Below are 21,310 nucleotides of genomic sequence, written 5' to 3' on the forward strand. Positions count from 1 at the left end.
GAGGTAGATTCAAACTCCTAACTAAGGAGTAACACTGATTCCCAGTGAACTGACCCTTTTCTCGTTTGCTGCATCCTCAAGCTAAAGTTCTATGAGATGGTTCTGATCCAGGTTCTCTGCCCGCTCCTCCCCCCAAGCGGAGTTTCCTGCCCCATACTCCTCGTTTGCAAGTAATAGTAAATATATGCAGAGTTCAAAGAGGTCATGGAGCCTGCCAAGGACCTACTGGTAGTAAAGGCCCTCACGCGTCCTCTAGGTTATATCTTGTAGCAAATAAGCACGCTGATGATTTTCTATCCGCCATGCCTCAGGAAGCCCCTTAGCCAGCCCAGTATACCTCAGTCATTCCACTCTGTCCATCCAACTCTGCAGACTGCTCATTGGGCCAGAATCACATGGTGATATGGTGAGAACCCATGTGCATCTCCAACTGAATATGGCTCAGACTTATCCCAGAGTTTGAAATCCTTCTCTGTCCTTCCATCTGGCTCTTCAGCTGCAGGAGTGTTAGTCAGCAGGGAGGAGTTCCCCCGGGAGATTGATGTGGGCCTAGAGAAGGGACCTGGCCTGGCCAGGCAGCCTCGTCTGGATGTCAGCAGGAGCAAGAGTCCTCTTACTATTCGGAGGACACTGAGAGCTTTTAGACTTCGCTTTGCTTGAAATGTCCATGACTGCTGTCAGGGGTTGGGGTATAACCCAGATGCTACCCACCTCTTTTTTTTTTCTTTCTGGAAAACTTTTTTCTCCATTGGATTCTGTGCAAGCCTACTGATGTTGGGTACTGAGTCATTCTGCTGAGCAACCAGGGTGGGGGGGGGTGGGGGGGTGTTATTGCTTGTTATTTAGTTTACTGCAGAGTGTTCCACATTTCCCCCTTCATCTCCATTGATCCTGTCTAAATTCAGGATTATTGCTGCCAGTGCACATTGTTTGATTTGCTTTCAGATCCTTCTGGTGAAAAGATTACACATAAGTGGAAAGTTTTACATGTGTGTTTACTGCTTACTCCTTAAAAAAATAGCATACATGTCAATTCTGTGTTTATAGCTTACCAAATGTGAAATGGGTTTGCATCGTTCTAAATGTATTGGCTAGTTAGACTTGTCTCCTTCCAAGGTTTGTGCCTCCAAGATGTTCTTAGGGCAGATTATATAGCTGGCAAACACTTTTAAATTCTTATTTTTAGAGTGGTGGAGCAGGAAACCCAAAGGTGCCAGCAGGCTGCTAGTGACAGGCAGAGCCCCAGCCGAGCCAATGGACACCGGGAAAAGAGACCCATGGACATCCTGGAGATGCTGAGTAAAGCCAAGGACGAGTATGAGCGTGTAAGTTCTGGGCTGGGTGGACTTGGAAAGAGAAGAAAGGCAAAAAAGAGCCAAGGGGCTGCTGGGGGTTTTATTCGCAACATAAGTGTTTCTCCATATACAGATGTTCTCTTCACTGAAAATAATACATTCTTTTCCTCAAATGAATTATAACACCCCCCATAACCAGTGTCTTGTTTATTATTTTTAAGCCGTTGTTTTGTGCCAATAAGAAAGTTTTGTGGTGTGCACAGCAGACTTCTGAAATTTTTATCTTTTGGATTTTAAGACACAACAGTAATAATTTGCCTTTAAGAAAAACTGTAATTGGCATCTACCATTACTTGCCACCAATGGTAGTAGCTTAAAGATCCTTGGGATTTAAAATTGTTTATTCAAAGAACATTTTAAAACTTCTAACTATTTTAAAAGCTACAACTGTAAGTCCTTTTGTGACCCATGCAGTAGAGACCATGGGTGATGACAATGGGAAACTTGACATTTTTCTGAATGATGATTGGCACGCATGGGAGGGAATCGTCTCCTGCGTGCTCAGGAGCTTTGTGCTTGTTAACATAACAGCTGGCATCTCCGCAGCCCCCAGAGCCTTGAAAAGTGCTTCACATGTTTGATCTTTTGATCTTCACAAGAGTCCTGTGAGATCGGTGCTCTCTTTATCCCAGTTTCACCAACATGGAAACTCAGAGAAGGAACTTGGCAGCTAATAAAGGTCTGAGGCTGGATCTGAATTCTTTTCTTCCTGGTGCCACGTGGCTCTAACCACTGGATAACCTGGCCAGACAAAGGACTGTGGGCCTCTTCATGCCCTCCGCCGTTGTCCCCAGCCCCTAGTCCTATGTGAGGGTTACTCTTGGGGGCCTGGGAGAGTCCTTCAGTAGCGGGCAGTTGTGTCTGATGGCTGGCTTTGGCTTTGGGGAAGTGCTGCTGGTTTGCATCCCACTGTGATAACAATTAAAGGCTTTGCAGCTTCAAGTGGAATTGGAATTAAACCCAGAGACTCATTTCTGGAGTGGAATGTAGCGTTCTCCCTTTGTCCCTTTCTCCGTTGTGCCGTGAGTTAACTGAGCTTTCCTGCACGTTGAAAAGTGTAAAGAACATTTTTTAGGATGGTAGTTTTCCAAATTTAAGGGCCCATGTCACATGCCGGAACACCAAAGCCCTTGGTTTTGTTGAAACACAACCTAAAGGTAATGGTGTAGGAACATTGCCTCAGTTTGTTCCCAGAAGCCTCGAGTATGAGGCAGAGCAGGCCTGAGACCCATCCCTCAGCTGGCTTGTTCTCCCAGAGGCACGGCTCGGACCTGTGTTCAGGTCTGAGATTCCAGAGATTCCAGGAGATTCTCTCCACTCAACCTCCGGTGGGAGTTTTAACCCTGGATGACAGCTTCCATCTCCCTCTGGCAGCAGTAACGTTGCTCCATCAAGTTGGAAATACTTGGAAAGTTGTGTGATTTCCTCAGGGGCTCAGCTCCCTTAACCAGTGTGGTCTGCAGCCTGTCTGTGTTTCACGAGTTACTAGGGCCCAAAAAGTCGTCATCTAGATGATTCAGTGATCACCCTCAGTGAGCTGAGCCTCAAGTGTCAGGCATCCAGGTCATCAGGAGGCCTGTTCTTAAGGCTTTATTTACTTGGGAAGGCCTGCGAGCACTTGCGCTTCGCCGTTGTCACTTCCTGTAACTTGAGGCTCAGCCGGGCATGGGTGACACCGTGTGTATGCCCTGGCAAGAACTAATGTTGAACCGTGGAGCTGACCTTGGCTGGTTCATAGAGTTTGATAAGCAAACAACAGCAAAAGAAAGGCCTTTGGTTTTAGCCTACGAAATTATCTTCAGAGTCTCCCTGAGACAGTTCAGATGGAAGCGATTCAGTTTTTGGCATGGTGCTGGGAGGTTTCACAAGCATACAGCAATGAGGTCGGCACAGTGGCTCTGTAGACCTTCGTTTGGGAGGCAGTCTAATACCTCTTCTCTCCCACACTTTCCTTTGGAGCCTCTCAAATGCTGAGCTAGCCTGGCAATGCGTACATCAACCTCATCCCTTATGTGTCTGTCCCTGGAAAGTATACTGCCTGGGTAAGTGAACTTATTATCTACAGCATTCAGACTCTCTCCATTTGCTGTAACTGATGGTTCCACATATGGGTGGCTGTGGTGCTGGCTGGTGGAGAACCTGTGTTTGCTTGATATTAATTGTCAGGCCAGAGTTAGCACAAGCAACAGAGAATCGATCTGTACCTAGTCTGTTCCATTTCAGCCTCAGAGACTGCGTTAGGTGTGCAGTCATCTGCAGCAAGATAAGGCACCAGACACCGAGGTCCTCTCTCAAGGTGAACTGCCAAGCATTCAGACTCAGCTGCAGAGAACGCAATCCCAGTAGACCAACCAAATAGCCCAAGTGCCAAACACACGATTACCTAAGAGACTGTTTTATGGAGAACCCACACAGAGGTCAGAGGTGGTGCAGGGACACCCTCAAGGTCTCTCCGAAGAACTTTGCAATCATCGGGAGATGTGGGAGATGCCGGGACAGCACCCCCCTGCGTGGCATGCCTACGTCACAGAAGGCTCAGCACTCTGAGCAGGGCAGACTCGGTAACAAAAAGGAGGTGTGTGGTGCACAGATCTAGAGACAGACTCTTTGTGCCCAATGTGTGTCCGAGCCTTCCAAGCTCGTGCTGGACTGAGCAGCCACTGTGACGCGCTGCGCCGCGACCCTGACATCGGGGGGTCATTGCTCTTCCCCAAGTAAGAAGGAGGAACGGTAGCTGAATTATACACATCTGTAAAGAAAACCATGAGCCTTTTCCTTCTGGGAGCTATCATTCTGGAAAAAATGAGAAGTGTCTGGTCTAAGGAAAATTGCCCCCAAAATGTGACCTGCATGAAAGATTTCCTAGGGTTATGGTAAAACAAAACCCTGAGAGGATTGGTTGAATCTAACATTTACTTAATAATGTTGTACTCCAAAAGCATTTAAAGCAGTTCTTTCTGTGGTGGCCAAAAATCGGAGATTGAGGGGATGCCCATCCATTGGGGAATGGCCGGACGAGTCATGGTATCTGAATGGAATGTAATACTAGTGTGCTATAAGAAACGAGGAGCAGGCAGACTTCAGAAAAACCTGGAAAGACTGTTTTTACATGTAATTAGTAGGGGGGATAAAATTTTTTTTAAAAAGCTAAATAAATGGCTTTCTTGTGTGCCCCTCTCCCAAAAAAAGGTGTATTCCTAATTTTTGAAACCACTTCTCCTATTTAATAGTAGAATAAACATCACCTCTTTGAAGGAGAGTTGTCCTTGTCAGAGTAGACTTGTCATCTTGATTAGTGCTATAACGCACAAAGGTAGTGGTGCCGCCAGAATCTGTGTTTTTGCATTGAATAGAAAAACCTTTCTCTGCCCATGACATTCTGGGGGTTCCCCTCCTGCCCAGAGGAGACAGACAGTGAGTCTGTCTACTTGGAGAGAGGATAAGGAGGAAGGTTTATAAAAGCCATGGTACTATGATCGCATCTAGGGTTCTAAAGGAGTTTAATTCCTCAGATAGCACGTCACATCTGTGTGAGGAAATTAGTAAACATTCGGACTTCAAATGAATTGGATATGCCATCTAAAAAGATCCTTTACGCTCTTGCCTGTCTGTTTTAATACCTTGTATTTTGTTGGCTAGTTTGTCCTGTCCGTCAGGGATATGGGCCTTAGCATCTCTACCCTTTATAGTGCCCCACCTTGTAATTCCTTCCTGAACATGTGTGTCAGCCTAATCTGCAGACACGCACATGTTCGGTTATGCGGACAGAAAAATCACACTTTCTTGCTTCACCAATGTCTGCTTGAGCCCCTGCCGCTGTTGAACCTCATAGTAATTGATGATATATTTGTACAGGAGCAAGAAGAGGGATAGCTGGCTTCTTTCTGGATTTTTCTCCCCAGAATAAGCACTGTGATCTCGAGGCCACTTTGAGTTTTAAATAGTTGTGCCAACAGACAGCATAAGCTCTGGAAGGTCATTCCAAACTGAGGAGGCTTCGAGTATAAGCCTAGTGATTGACAGTGTATCTCTCACCCCAAGCCCAGCCTCCCCAGGTTGGAAGCCCCAGGGAAGAGAGCTGTGGGGCTGCGAGTAAGAGTAGGCATAGAAAGCTTGGGTTCCCTGTTGGTCACGGGAGTGCCCTCATGGATGAACTCTGCCATCCTTAGAGTATTAGAGCAGTCCCTTCTTCAAGACTGCCTCTGACGTTTTCCTATTAGAAGTCTAACACTTGTTTTCAGAGTTGTTTCTATTTGGAGAATGTGTCTCAAAAATGGACCCAGAAAGCTGAAAATAGATTCGATTTCTTTGTTAATAGTTTTCATCCCATTTCCAGTTGTTGCCCTTTAAAAATAAAGTTCTTTAAAAAGATTGTCAGATTACTGTCTTAGAGAGGGGGCAGGTGAGGGAGGGAGATAAAAAATTTGAAGCTCAAATTTTTTAGAAAATGAATGTTTAAAATTGTCTTTATATGTGACTGGGGAAAAAAATAAGTATTATTTAAAAAGATTGTCAGAACAAGTATGCTTTGGTCTTTAGCTTGTCTTTAACAGATATTTTTAAAACCCCATGTAAATTGGCTGTAACAAGTGGAGATGTGCTACTGATTTCTGGAAAGCTTTCTATTGAGTTACATTAACTTAAGTGTAATCATGGGTTTTTCCATTACTAGGAATAAAGAATAAAGGAGTAGAATAAATTATTGCTAAAATTTTATTTCCTAAAGCAAATCTTACAAAAGTTCCTAGAAATTATTACGTTAGCATACACAGAAATGGGCTTTTAAATTTTCTTCTTAATTAAATATAGCAGCTTTCTTATTCTCAGATTTGGAGAGCTCCTGTGGAGAACTGGGTCACCATACTTATAGAATGATTTTTTTTTTCCTTTTTCTTTTTTTAAAGAATCAAATTACAGACTCAACCATCTCAAGCCCTGGGTTACAACCAAGTGCTCGGCTCACAAACCCTGGCAGTGCTGAGGAGACATCGGAAGAGACATCCCCGGGATTACAAACACAGGAGAAGGTGTGTCTGCATGTTCTCCTGTGTTCAAATCCAGCCTTGGACAATTAGCTGTGTGTCACTTAAGCCTGATTGTTCCGCCCCATCCCCCAAATCAGACTCTGACAGGTAGGGGCTATTATCCCTAAGTCTTCAATGTGTGCATGGGCACACAGTTCTAAGTCCCCGACCCTCCCCCACATCAATTGGAAGGTCTCAGAAATGCTGCAAAAACAGAGTGTAGAGATGGGAGGCCCACCTAAGATCTCATTAGTGTTGAGACCTCCTAGGTGAGGAAACTCCTTCTACCAGTGAGGCTCGCCACTCACCTTGGCCCTAAGAGACTTAATGACTTCCTCCAGTGTGTGTCAGAGGGAAACTTGAACTCGGGGCTTCTGACACCTAGGCTACCTTTCTGCACCGCCATACTGCCTCTCACAGAAACAAGTGCTACTCCTAATTTCTATAGACTTTTAAATGGCGAGAAGCAGCATACTGTTGTGGATAGAGAGGCTGGCCTTAAAGCCAAGAAGATGTGAGTTCTAGTCACACACACACACACACACACACACACACACACACACACACCCCCAACATTCTGGCCCAGTGACCCTGGGAAGGTCCCTTAACACTCTGAGATCATGAGTTGTCGACCTGCCTTGCTGAAGGAGTTTCCAGGTGCAGCCCCTGCCCCTGTTCCTTGAGTCCTGCTTTAGAGCCCGACTAGCCGTTTTGGGTTTCCCTTGAGAGGTATGATTTTTAATAGATGAACAAGCTAAGAGGGCATCTCTCGATGGATTTCCTAAATGCTGTGCATCCTATAATTGTTTGGACTAGAGTGGAATAAAAGGATTTAATTGTTTAAAGTTCCGCATCACAGAGTCCAAACTAACAAAATCTCCTGGTGTGCTGATGGATGCTTGTCTGAAGCTATGTATGTCCCTCAGTTTCCTGTACTCTAACATCTCACATGTGTGATTGTAAAGTGTGTTTCTTTAGTGAAGACAAAACTTGAAATCATCTCTGCTGTGATGAGCAGACTAACCAGGCCCGAGTGTTTGTTTAGTCACCGCACCATCTAGTGGGGAAGAACAAGTAATGGTACGAGAAAACCACCAATCAGCTCCGTGATTTCCTCTGGAATTCCCTCCCTGTGGGACTGTTGTCCTAGCCTGGTGGGCAGGTGGAAAAATACTCATTCATGAGAGAAAGAAGAAAAAAGGGTGATTATGGTGAGAAGAAGGCTTGCTTTGTCTCGTGTCAAGTTGGTGCCTTTGGTGGAGACAATGAGGGTGTAACATTTAATTTTAAGAGACTAAATCCCCAGTGGAGCCATGGAATTCATCAAAGAGCAGTGTCATTCAGATGAGACAGGAACAGAGTGGTCAAGCTTGATGTTTACTTTTTCTTTAATCATTGGTCCAAATGGTTGACATTGTTATATATGAAACAGTTTCATAGTTTTTACATCCAATTTTGACTTTGCAACAATGGCTTCTTCCTCAAAATGACCTTCAAGTAGCACTTTGGTACTTCCAAAGACCCCCGATTCCAGTGATGCAGGTTATAGCCCCCATGCCTTTTGTAATTGGGGGGAAGGGGGATGTTTTTGCCTGGTTCACAAGTCATATGACTGGAGGCCAAGCTGGAGGTAAAAAGCCTATGCCGCCTTCCATGGCAGGGGCTAAGCCCAAGGCAGCGCGCTGTCCCCATGCCAGAGGTTCTCCATCTTGGCAGCAGGTGGCAGATTCTGCTCTGTTTCTGTAGCCTTCAGAGAACCAGTGCTGGATTGGGAGCGAAGGGCCAGGGGTTCGGATGCAGACCCTGCTGGTCACTCACTGCCTGGGCGGTTTGGAGCCCCTTCCGGGTCCAAATCTTAGGGTAGGAAGTTAGCTGCAAAGAAAGGGCCTGAGCAGAGCTCTTGGTCAACCTTCAGCTCTCCCAACCAGAGAAGGAAATGTCTTGATTCATTGGCCCCCCCTGGCAGTGCCTACAATCAGCCAGTCAGATGTTTCAACAACTGGAGTCAACTTTTAATTAGACAAAAATAGACTAGCTTCAATGTAGTTGGCCCAAGGGAAATATTACTTTAGTATTTGCTGACAGCCCTTCATGCGCTTCATAATTTGCCAGTTCAGCGGCTTTGTTGTGGAAGGGCCTGTGTCAAGAGGCTACAAAGGCCATAGGGAGCCGCTCCTGCCCACTGGGCGCTCACCTCCTATTAGAGGGATGGAGGGCATGTCACCGTCTACTGAGCAGAGACGAGGTCATGGGAGGTGGCAGCAGCAAGGATGGTCTCCTCCAGAGGAGATGAGATAAGGCAGTTCTGTTTTAAGTGGGAGGTCGGAGGCTGAGGCGGGGCTTCCACAAATCCATGGGGACAGGTGATGAAGTGCTGAGTTCCAGCAGCATCTAATGGGATGGTTGGGCAGTGTGAAGGGATTGAGAGAGAAGTCATGGGATGTAGAGAAGTTGGAGCCTCACTGACTAAGCTAAAGCTTTCATAGTTTATTCTCGGGCTGATAGGGAGCCACCGGAGGTTCTTAAGCAGGAATCACGGTGTCATAGATTTAGAGCTGGGAGAGACCTTAGTGGTCAGCTAGTTCCGCCCCTTTGCTTTACACATGGGGAAAGAGGCCCATGCAGGCCCAATCACAGTTATCTGGTGGCGGAGCCAGAATTTGAGCCCAGACTCTTTGATTGCAAATGCTAGGCTTGGACCATTGTTAGGCCTGAGGAAGATGGTTTTTTGTGGCAGCCGATGAGGAAGCTGTTCAAGTAGAGCAGGTGAGTGGCGACCACGAAGGTCTGTGACTGTCCAGCAGCTGAGTGACTGGAGGGAGGGGAGCGCATCAGAGAGCTTTCGAGGAGCTAGTAAAAGGCTTACTCTAACCCCTGCCCCTGCTGCTTGCCAGCCATGACTTGGGCAGTGTTCTGAGCCTCTATCTCCTTCCTTGTTTGTTAAAATGAGAGATTGGCGGGGGCAGTCTCGAGGATCCCTTCCAGTTCCAGATCTTTGAACCTGGGGATTTGGCAATAAGAAGTCATTTAGTGCAATGGGTAGAAAACACCGTTCTATAGGAACATGGGAAGTGAACTTTTGAAACATGACCCATTTGAAGATCAGGGACTGCCTGTCTTAAAAATCAGAAAAGTCAGTTACAGATGGAATCATGAAGGCCTTTTCTTTTGAAGAGCTTCCAGTAGTAAAGAAGGCAGTTCCTACAATGATAATATGGGAACTCTTCATTCTTAGCCTTAAAATTTTATCCAAATCAAGGCTTCTTATGGATCCTCAGTGACCTTTTGACCAAATCAGTTGAATGTTCTGGGTAAGGTGGCCTGTCCTAAAAGGCAGAGCTGGGGTTTGTTTCCTCATTATTGTTGGGCTCTCTGTTTAACTGCTGAGTACTTGAGTTATTTTTAAGTATATGGAGCAATTCATACTCTGTACACGTGTACTTGATGACCTCCCCTTGTTCAGGTGGTCTGCCCAGGTCTGGATCTTTTTAATAATCAACATTGCAGAGCTAGAATCCAGATCAGAATTTTTTTCACTTACATTTGTTTACTAAAATAAGTCTCTGTCAGTTCTGTGGTGGATGTAACAACCGCTGACATTGGTAAAGCACTCAAGCTTTGCAAGATTATTTGCATTATATCATCGGTTAACCCTATTGACTGATGGGGAAACTGAGCCTCAGACTTACCACAGACCACACGGCTATTGAATGTCCCAGGTCATGTTTGAACTCACAGCTTCTTAGATCCCAGGCCACCCTCTTCCCTCGATGCCAGCCACCTGTATTTCACAGGAGCAAAGTCTCCAAAATGGAACCCTAGTTATTAAAGCCCAGTTGTGCCATGGTTTCTCATGGACATGTTAAAGGCACCTTGCCTGGTGTCCCAAGAGCATCAGATGTTTTTAGGTTTTCTTGTTCTCAGGCTTCCTTTTTGCTTATGACGAAGACCACTCCTGAGACTGTTAAGTGCTGTAAGTCGGTGAGCAGTAGGAAAGCTGGTCACTTGGCCTGGTTCTCAGTGGTGTTCTTGTTTTGCAGCCTGCTCCATCGGGACACAAGCACCTCACAGTGGAAGAATTATTCGGAACCTCGTTGCCAAAGGAACAGCCAACAATCGTATATCCCAATTCGGAAGGAGCCGAGAAGTTGCCAGCTGACGCCTCCCCCAAAGAGTATGACTTATTCTCGCCATTTTCTTTTGAGTCATCAAGAGGAGCACATCAGCCAGAGAATCCCCTCGTCCAGCCCAGCAGCCCCAGCGTGGGGCAGCAGGAGGCTCCCGCCCCCCTGGCCCCACCTGACAGGAAGAGCTCGTCCAACTGCACAGTCCCCAGGAGCCCCATAGTGAAGGCAGCTCCAGCAGCTGAGGCCACCAGCTCCCCGACCGTGAAGAAGGCTCCCCAGCAGCGGTCTTCTCTTCTCACCCAGCCAGCGCCTGAAGTGAGACACAAGGCCCGGAATCTGATTGCTGCCCAGAGCCACTTAGTGGCCCCGCTGAGTGGGACGGGCCCAGGAGGCACTTCAGGCGCCAGCCTTCTGCACAAGCTCCAGCTGACCCCGCAGCCGGCGGCGCTCCCCAAGAACCCCATCGCACCCCACTTTGCCTCGTCGGCGAGCCAGCTCGCAACCCCTGAGAGCTTCAGAGAGCCTCACGCCAGAAGAAGAGGGGCCACAGCCACGCTCGGCGTTGCTGGGAGGCCTTCCCTGAAGGTAGGAGTCGGCTCAGAGTGAGTGCAGGCACTGAGATTTGGGCCTCAGAGCCCTCTCCCTGAGCAGTCTGTGGGAGTGGGAGCTTATTCCTGCATCCAGTTGGTTTTTAGGTCCTGAAGGGTCTTCCCTCTGAAGTTCAGTGCACGTAATTTCCACAAAGGAGGTGAGAGGCCAAAGTAAAAGATAATGGGTCATGGTAGGAGTCAGTCGGCTCCATTCAGTTGAATAGGCCGTTCCATCGGGGCACATGGTCACAGATTTAGAGAGGGAAGGGCGTTGGAGGGCATTGAGGCCAGCCACCCCCTTGTCCTGGCAAGGTGGATTGGCTTCAGTGCCAGAGGCAAAATCCACAGGGCATTTCATTCTCAGAGAGGTCCTGGCTGTCACGTTTATGACTTTGCAGGACCCAGAACTGCGATGCAAATGTCATCCATAATTATACCAAGCAGAAGGAGGAGCTACTGGAGAGAGTGGGACTGGAAAGGGTAGCTGCAGCCAGATGGCAGATCTGCTGATTTGGAGTCAAAAGGCCTGGGTTCAGATCCCACCTCTGCCACTAACCAGCCTTAAGCAAATCACCCGACCTTTAACGCCTTCATTTCCTGGTCTCTCCTGCCTCCCAAGGTGCTTGAGAAGCTAAATGAGGTCACATATGTAAAGTACTTGGTATGATGCGGGGACTGGAGAAGAGAGAGCCTGATTGGGGAAGGCCATTGCCGCAGTCTGGGTAATTGGTGACAATGCTTGAGTGTGGAGAACAGGAAAAGACAGGAGTGATAGCTTGGAAGGGAAGCATTCTGGGCAGGTATGGTGAGGGCACGTTTGGACTTCTGGTTTTGAGGTGTTGGCAGAGCATCAAGGTGAAGGGCATCCATTAGTGTTGAAAGTGGAGTGGGGCAGCGGCAGCTGGGTGGCGCAGTGGATAGAGCACCGGCCCTGGAGTCAGGAGGACCTGAGTTCAAATCCAGCCTCAGACCAAACACTTGACACTTACTAGCTGTGTGACCCTGAGCAAGACACTTAACCCCAACTGCCTAAAAGTTTTAAAAAAAAAAGAAAGAAAGAAAGAAAGAAAGGGTGTCCTGGAGCCCTGGGGAAGGCTGGGACTGGAAAGAGTGATTTGGGAGCTGGCCACATTGAGGTGATCGTGGAAGTCATGAGTTGGGAGGAAGAGGAGTCAGAGAAGGGACAGTTAGGTGGTGTAGTGGATAGAGCTCAAGCCTTGGGATTTGAACTCAGGTCCACCTGACTCCATCTCAGACACTTGACACTTACTAGCTGTGTGACCCTGAGCAAGTCACTTAACCATGATTGCCTCACCAAAAAGCCAAAAAAAAAAAAATAGGAGGAGAAAAAGGGAGAGGATCTTGTCACAAGAGTCAAAGGATCAGGAAAGGAGGCCGGTGCTATCCAGTGTTGCCGAAAGGGCGAGGAGGAGGAAGATTGCCACAAAGCCAAAGGGTTTGACTCTTGAACACTTTAGCCGTTGTGGAGAGAAGGGCTTCATTAGGAACAGCAGGAATGGAGACCAGAGAGTGTGGAGAGGAAGCCAAAGCCACCAGTGAAGCTAGAGGTGCCCCAGGGTAGATGGGAAGTATGGCCATATTTGTAGACAGATAAGAAGCCCAGAGAGAGGGAGGGAGGCCCTCCAGATGCATGAGTTGGGGTGTGGCTGGGGAGGATGATGGGACCCTGGATGAGATGGAACGAGGCCCAGGTCAAGCCCCGAGACTAGGGAGAAAGAGACGCTGAAGAGTTGAGAGGAGTGGCGCAGAGGGTGCCGGAGGTGAGCAGGGTCAGTGGTGAGAACAGCTGAGGCTGGGGACTGAGACGAGGCACAGGCATGCAGCGGGGGGCAATGCCTCAATGAGCAGCTCATGACATCCTGGCCCGTCCATTTGTAGGGTCTCAGAGAGCCCCGTCTTGTAGGTTGGGGTTATTTCAGGGTGCTGGTCAGCCCTGATTTTGTTTGCACGAGTGACTTCAGTTTCATGCTCTCTCAAGCTAGACAGTTAAGACAAAAAGAAGATACAAGAACCTACACATTCTGACAGTAGGAATCCAGAGAAAAGGAGACAAGTGAACCACTCGTCTGGAACCCAGCCTAGAAAACTGCAAGACCCAGGTTCCTGAAGCTCTAGTGTTAGCAGCTGATCCTTTTCTGCTTCATTTTTACCCCTGACTGGTGATAGGACCTTTTTAGGACAGGAGGAGATTGTGAGGACAGAGAGAGGCTCTCTGTCTCATGTGCTGCACCCCTGGGCAGGTGTAACATTGCACAGTCTCGTGGGCTCCTGGAAAGAAAGGTGTCTGTCTGACAAGGGCCAGCTGGAGAACAGTCGTCTTCCCTGCCCTAGATGGTGTAGCGTCAGTGGATTGGCCTTGCCCCTGGATCTCTGGTGGATCAGTTATTTGCTGTCTTCTACGGGAGCTTCCTTCCTGACAGAGGAGTTAGGTAGATGTATACTTCTGCCAAATTGTAGCCCTTGGAGTTTCTTAGTTTGGAGTTTTGTAAATAGCTCTTTGCTCTCCCATCAGCCACTGTCTTTAGCTCCATGGAAAACAGTGTGATTGTGTGTTGTTCTGATGGTCTGTGATGAAGACTGGTAACCCTCCCTACACGTAAAGAAACACTAGACCTGTTTGTAAAACAGGAGACGTCGTTGCCAGTTTGCCATGTCAGTGCAACTTAGTGGCAAAGTTTTCATGAGGTTCCTTGGCCCTCATGATTGTTATAGTTCTCGGAATATTGCAAGAAATTTGCAACTAAACTTTTCCCAGGGCCTTCTATTTAGCAGTTTAACTTTGTGGGTGACATTCTGGGTAGGATGTCACTAATTTCCTTTCTGAGGGCAGCTAAGTGGCGCAGTGGATAGAGCTCTGACCTTGGAGTCAGGAAGACCTGAGTTCAAATTCGGCCTCAGACACTTACTAGCTGTGTGACCCTGGGCAAGTCACTTAACCCCAATTGCCTCACCAAGAAAAAAAGAAAAAAGAAAAGAAACAAATTTCCTTTCTGTATCATTGGAATTCCACAAATCCTTAATATCCCAACTAGCCCTGATTTGTAACACATTTTCCACCAGGGAGTCTGGAGGTGGATCAGTAGTTGCCATGAACTCCAGCTTTAATTTCTGTTTAACAGAAATTTAATTTAATTTAGTTTCTGTGTAGTAAAATCGGGGCTGTGAAGTTGCTGCCTGCCCATGGTTTTCTCCAGGCACATCACAGTAAGCGTGTGGGCCTGCAGAACTAGCCATGTCTGGAGAGTATTGACGGTCTTTCTCCACCCGAGGTCTCTTTGGTTAGCGGGTGACCAAGGAGACATTTTGGCTGAGAGGATCCGAGTGTAAGCATCACCTCCTGACTCTTTGTCCTCCTTTGACCTCTTTTCCTCTTCTTCTCTTTTTCTTCCCTTACCTTCCTTCCTTTCTTTTCCAGCCTCATTGCTTGATAGGCAGCAGAAAGGCAAGATGGGACTACTGTTGCCCCGAAACACCTAGGATAGACAGGCAGCTGGGGGACTGTGGAAATGGCCCGGCCCCTGTGCTGTGTGTGGCCACGTGCCCTGGGCATTGTGGTTCTTGCTGACCAGGTGTTCCTATCTCCGGTGATGCCCAGGGCACCCAGCTGCCCCCATCTTACCTGAGCGTCGGCCTCTCGACACCACAAACTCACACTTGTCAAACTGAATGGACCGGAGATGTCTCAAACCCAGAGTGTCCCTGAAAGATCTCATCCTGCACTCCCTGCCAGCCTCCTGGCCTCCGCCCTCTGCTGCGCCCTTAGAGCAGATCAGCTGCCAGAGGCTGCTTTTCCTCCTTTCACATCCCTCTCACCTGTGACTCTCCCCCTCACTTGTACAGCCTCACCCCGCTTCCACAGTCCATCCTCTGCCCCACTGCCAAAGGGCTTTTTCTAGGCACAAATCAGTCCCCTATGTGTTCAGCATCAACTGCTTTGTGTTAATTCCTGATGTGGAAGGGCAGTTCCTTCTCGGTCCTTGTATCCCCAGTGCTAGGCATACAGTAGGCACTTAATAAATGCTTGTTGCTTGCTTATTTGAATCCTCCCTCTCCTTCCAGGCTTGGCTCGGGCACCACCCAGGCCTTCATGAAGCCTGGCCCAGATCCCCTCAGCCAAAAGTGATCCCTCCCTCCTCATGTTTCCTCAGAGCACTTGGCCTCCCTCTCCTACGTTCTCATCCTGTTGGATTGTGTGTGGGGCACGTTTGTGCAGCTCTCATCCATCCCTCAGCTGAGGGGAGGACCCATATCCACAAGGCCTGGCACAGTGCCTCGTTCAGAGTGGGCCGAGTGGTGAAGGGCCTTTGGATTGTGGGACCGAGTCTATGCTGTTCTTTGTCGTTATCTGAATCTCTGAAACAGGAGATTCAGTGGATGGAACACTGGGCCTAGAGTCAAGAGGACCTGAGTTCAGATCTGCCCTCAACATTTACTAGCTCGGGGCAAGTCTCTGTTTGCCTCCGTTTCCTCATCTGTAAAATGGGGATAATAACAGCACCTACCTCACAGGGTGGTTATGAGAAATAAATCAGAGAATATTTTTAAGTACTTTGCAAACCACAAAGCACTGTATGAAGGGCTAGCTATTATTATCGTTAATTTCTCATAGGACAGTCTCATAGTGCTCTTAATTACATTGTGTAGCTTATTTCAGTTCAAGATGATTGAATCTCAGGATCTTGTAACGACTCTAAGATCATTCCAGTGGTGAAAATATTTTTTTCATCCTTTGTTGATAATGGAGAATTTAATAAACTGGAAAGCATTTTTTCAGACTCCTCCACCAAATGTATATTCGTGAAGCATGTGGTTTTCAGATTTTATTTTCTCCTAATTCCTTCCCGGTCTTACAGCTTATGTTCCTTAGAATTTGTTTCCTTTCTGCCTAATGTCTCCTTCACTAACTGCTCTCTTACCGCCTTTTTCTGATGGCAGGTTTCCTCGCCCAAATTCATTACGTCAACGACGTCGGCGTCTTCTTCCGTCCTTTTGTCGCCCAGTGTTTTCCAGCAGTCCGTGACAAAACCCCCAGAGCTAGAGAAGAAAGCCAGTCCCCCTTCTCGATCAGGCGGGGCCTCAGAACATCCAACAAAACCTCCTTTGGTTCTCAGCCGGTCTCAGCTCCAGGACACATTAATACATCTAATCAAGGTAATGGCTTGCAATTCACTTTTCACTTTTTGGGGGGGGGGGGGGGTGGTAATTCACAAGGTAATTCACTTTTCAATAGAAGGAATTTGGGGTTTTGCATCTTCTCAGGGAGGCCAGGGTCAGCTGACCAATGCTCCCTTCTTCCCCACAGTTATTGGTCCAATTCTGTTTGCTTTCAAAATAGATTCCAGCCTAATCGAACTTGTACACCTGTGTCCAGGCCCCGGTTTCTAAAGCGGCGCTCATGGGCAGGTGCTGCTGCAGGCGGACCCACACACACACACACACACACCCCCGCACCGGTCACTGAGTCAGCCTGAGCTGAGCTTGGCTTGGGCTGCAGGCCTACTGTGCGGTGTCCATCACCAGCCTCTGCCCTCAGCCTGGGAGGTGGCAGCCAGCAGGGCAGGAGTGGAGGACTGGCTCCAGAGCAGGGAGCAGGCCAAGTCAGTGCATCCCACCTGAGGTTTCCTGGCACAGCTGTGGGTTAACAGGATGCTTATGCTGTTGGTGCCAGAGAACCTCAGTTTTTCTCATGGAATTAGGCTTGGGTGTCACGGAGCCAGGCTGCAGCTGAGGCACAAATGTGGCTGGTGTGAGCCCCCTCGCCTGAGGGCTGAGAATGGGGCAAGAACCAACTCATACATCCATGCCAAGCGTCCTTCCTCTTTGTTTTCACAGCCGAGTTCTTTTTAGGAAGGCAGCGGGGTCAGCATCTTCTCTGCCACCTGGGGTCTTGGAGCGTGGCCTCAGGCCTTGCCCAGGATTACCCAGGCAGCAGGCGTCCAAGGCAATACCTTTGTTGAGACACCTGTTGGTGGTCTTTGTTACACATTCTTGGTTTGTATGTTGTGTTTTCTGAGCTCATACTTGGTGTCAGTCAGATCTAAAGTAGGTTTCACCATGTTGCCAGTTACCAGAGCCGTGTGTTTCCCTCTCTCTCCCCCACAGAATGATGCCAGCTTTCTCAGCACACTTCACGAAGTCTATTTGCAAGTCCTGACCAAGAACATAAATAACCTGCAGCTCTAGTGACCTGAGCTAAAGCCACCGGGCACTCTGTGTGAGGGGGTGGATGTCTGCTCAGTAACAAATACGCCTCATTAATGGAACTGGTATGAGAGGTTTCATTTTTAAAGAAACAATGCTTAGTCTGGAAAGTCCTGAAATTGAGCCTATGAGAGAGAGAAAGAGAGAGACTTGTTCTTAAAGAATGTTTTAAGGTTATATTCTCAGAAATGATGGAGATTTCACTGTGAAGCATCACCAGCAACCCTTTATTGTAGTGGGAAAAAAAAGACCATTTATGAAAAATTGCATGGGCCTTGTCATCAGCGTCAAGCATGTGTGGTCCACCAGGATGGAGATGTGTGACCTCCCCCAGTTCAGAAGACACACGGGGCAGGGAGTGGAACTGGGAAGTGAAGTGCTCATCCCAGGGACCTCATGCAGTGCTCCACCTTGCAAAGATCATTTGCTTCCAAAAGGGAGCCGCCTTTAGCCCCCTCGTCCTGAGATTTGACCTACCAGTGAAATTCGGATAAGATGGAAATTTTGTAACGCAGAATGGTTTCCAGTTTGTCTGTCCCACCTAAGCTGAAGACGTATTTATGACTCTTGTTCAACTGCAGGTTATGGGATAAGAATGGTGTCACTGGGCCTTAAGGTCCTGAAGTTTCATGGTAAAAATTTATTATTTTTTAATTGTTGTCCTAATACTGACCAGACCATAACGAATCTGGCTGCTGGTGTGAGAATTACCTTTTCTTTTTCATATTTTACTTAATTGGCCAATTGGCAAAGCCAAAATCCTGTTAGACTTAAAAACATTTTTTAACTGCCAGGTGGTTTTAAAGGAGATATCAAGTTTCTTTTTATACATGAAAACTACTACTAAGTGTATGTAACCTCATTGTCCTTTTCTATCTAAGCATGAGTTCACAACAATTTAGATCCCTCTTCTTAACTGTAAGGAAAAAACCAACCATTGGACCAATACAACATGACCCCTGGGGTCCGACTGTTCCTCACACCTTTGACTTAATAGGAATAAAGCTATGCAGGAAAGGGAACAGGGACACGCCCATCGCTTCATCTCTAGCGGATGAATGAAGTTCTGAGCTTGGCCGCTGGACTTGCTGCACCCGTGGGTGCCCTCCAGCCCAGGTATCAGGATGACATATAAAGGCACCTTGGTTGCTGCTCTCACTCCTTCGTGTGCTTTGTGTCTCTTCCCATAGGGCATGTGACCTTTTAATGTAGATTCCCATTTCTTTCAGCAATAGTCATTTTACAGTCGCCTTTGAAATCAAAGTGTCTTGGTTTACACGAGACGGTTCTTTTGTCGTTTGTAACCACGTAAGATGCCCGGCTCACTTTTCCGAGCACTGTCCTAGTGACTCTAGGGTGAGAAGCCCACCTGGTTCCGGCCGCCGTCCTGAAGACACGCTGTGGGTAACGCTGACAAACGGGATTGTTCTTAGGAACGAGCTTGTGAGCTTTCGAGGCAACTCAGTCATCGATTTTTCTGGCGGAGTTTTCTGTAGGTGACACATATTAAGTATATTAAATAACTTTAGCTTGGCCTTCGTTTCTCTGCATGAAAGGACTTGGTTTTATTGGCTTTGCTTTATTTAATGAGCTTCCGGCTTTGTCTGTCCTAGCTTCTGAGTCTTGCTGATGACCCTGGGCTGAATTCAGGGAGGGAGGCAAGGGAGAGTGCCCACTCTCACAGTACTTTGCCTTCCAAGATAGTGTATACATTTGACAACCAAAAATAAATGATTTGGGTCAGCCAAGAAAAAGAGAACAAGAGAGCAAGTCTCAGGATCCCCGGGTCTGGTCCAGCAGAATGGGGTGCTTTGGTAAGTTGGGGGATGAGGGTCTGATCACAGTACAACCTGTGTCGTACTATCGGACTGATCAGCAAGCGGCTAGCGATTTGTAACAGGCCTAAAATAAAATGGGATTTGGAGCCCGTTGGAAAGGCAGAGAGAAATCTCTGGAGAGAACATCTCTGACAAGTTTCTGTGATTTGTTCCATACACTTACATCTTTTAAATAGCTAATCCAAGGAAACCAGGTTTCCTTCGTGTGAAACATTAAAATTTTAAGTGCCCAAGTTGTGGAGATTTTAAAAAGATGATTTAGTTTTAACCTCTATAATTACATATTAGAATTATTTATAACACATAAGCCAGGTCTACACTGCCATACTTCCTGAGGTAATTCAGGCAGGAGTCTCTGGATAGGGCAGGCCAACCTCTCTGGGTAGTGGCTGTTGGTCGACCCTGCTCAAAAGCTGCAGCTCAGTCGCCTTATTACTTCCTCCTCCTGAACTGTCCAGAACCTCGTACCGGCTTGGATCGCCCGTTTCCATTTTCAGCAGTGTCTGGGATAAATCCTCACAGGTTTAAAACCGAAGATTGAACTGAACGCTCCGAAGGCAAGTCTCACTCAGCCATGTCATCCTGGTCGAGCAGCTGCTGAGCTAGGGTCCGAGGTGTGTCCTGCTGTCTTGCCTTCTCCGGTGCAGTCACCTCCCCAGACCGATCACTCCCCTTTCCAGGGCATCTCCAACGAGCTTTGAGAACAAGAAAGCCTCCTTGGCCTTCGGGACAGACTCCCTGCCACACGGAGGGCTTCCCAGAGACTCATTACCATCGTCAACAGGGATGTATTGTTTTCACTAAAAGGAGCTGATTCGGATTTTACTTATTCTAAGAATGCAGAAGCCAAGTTAGAAAGAGTTCTTTCCAAACAAATTCTGTCTACCCAAGCACTTCATGTTCTTCTCTCCAGTGATATTTTTTAAAAAAGAAAGCAAGCCCCATTCATCTTTCTATCAAAAAGCTCTTTTTAAACCTGCTGCTTTATTTTTCTTTTCCCTAAAGACCCTAGTCCTGATTTTTTTCTTTTTTCATTTTACCTGCTGCAGATAGTGGCTTCTGTTCTGCAGCTCACAGGGAAGTGGGAGAGATGCAGGGGGCCTAAGGAAATAAAAGCCACCCACGAGAAGGGGACATTGGGAAAAGCTTTAGAACAGGGCCGGGGAAGCAGCTTACAGCCTGATTCAGATTGTTTCACTGAACAAAGAATGAATAATTGTCTTCTTGCACATTTGCTGCTGAGCAAACATTTGCTTTGTGTTGATATTTTATTATTCAAGGTTCCTTTGTGAAACCAATAATGCCGTTTGGATTAACATATTTAAATATTAAGGAAAGGTGACCGGCTTCAGACCTGGGGCCCAGATCCTGGCCTGATTTGTTTTTCCGCTTAATTTAGGAAAAATGTGTGCAATATATTTCACCTCCAGTTTGTGTTTGACGTCATCAAAGCTGTTAAGATGCGTTATTCATTTTTAAGTGAGGCAATGGCGTTTTCTTTTGGTCATTCTATTTGATTGGAAATGGTTTCTGTTTTTTGTGTGTTACTGTTTAATCTCTACTTCCCATTCTTACGACGTGCTGTTCCACACATCAAGCGTTCACGAACGTGACCTGTGTGCTTCCCTTCTTAGGAAGTGGACGTAAGAATCTCTGGAAATAGGTCTTTTCTTTTCAACATCAATACTGCATCACTAACTTTTTTTATTATATAAATTTTCTACCATCCATGTGTGTTCGCAAATATTAAGTTATTACATGTTTTAAACTGAGCGTTTTTCATCCTAAATTTTGTATGTTTGCGAGTATATTTTTTTAATAAAATTTCAAAACAAAGTTTTCTCACCTACAAAACTTTCAACTGCATTTTCCTTTCATTTATAGAAGTAGAAACATCCAGCTGCAAACCTTTGTTGCTAAGGTCACCGCCAGTTCTCTGCCACCCCTCCCCCAGCCCCGGCTAACCCAGCTCTTGGCCTCCCACCCTGTCATGATTGTTGATGTCTGCCCCTCAGCATCTGGGAACTACTTAAGAAAGGCATACTCTTCTCCCCGCAGTGGCTTGAAGTGAAGGGTCGCCCCACCCTGCATGCCCATGTGAAGAATTACATCTGGAAACCTTTCCACGTGGACCTGGTGCCAGAATGCATAGAG

At 47.2% G+C, this 21,310-nt stretch overlaps 1 protein-coding gene across 1 annotated transcript in view; it reads left to right on the forward strand.

Annotated features, from left to right (window-relative positions):
- DCP1A (decapping mRNA 1A) overlaps positions 1-20,998 on the forward strand; it is a 46,668-nt gene extending 25,670 nt beyond the window's left edge. The window contains exons 5-9 of the mRNA XM_027835874.1: positions 1,187-1,325; positions 6,260-6,382; positions 10,420-11,091; positions 16,053-16,268; positions 17,220-20,998. Coding sequence (XP_027691675.1) covers positions 1,187-1,325; positions 6,260-6,382; positions 10,420-11,091; positions 16,053-16,268; positions 17,220-17,300 — 1,231 coding nt within the window. The 3' untranslated portion in view covers positions 17,301-20,998. The remainder of the gene's footprint in view (positions 1-1,186; positions 1,326-6,259; positions 6,383-10,419; positions 11,092-16,052; positions 16,269-17,219) is intronic.
- The last annotated feature ends 312 nt before the right edge of the window (positions 20,999-21,310 follow it).

This window comes from Vombatus ursinus, unplaced genomic scaffold, assembly GCF_900497805.2.
Source record: "Vombatus ursinus unplaced genomic scaffold, bare-nosed wombat genome assembly UNPS02014817.1, whole genome shotgun sequence".
Lineage (NCBI taxonomy): Eukaryota > Metazoa > Chordata > Mammalia > Diprotodontia > Vombatidae > Vombatus > Vombatus ursinus.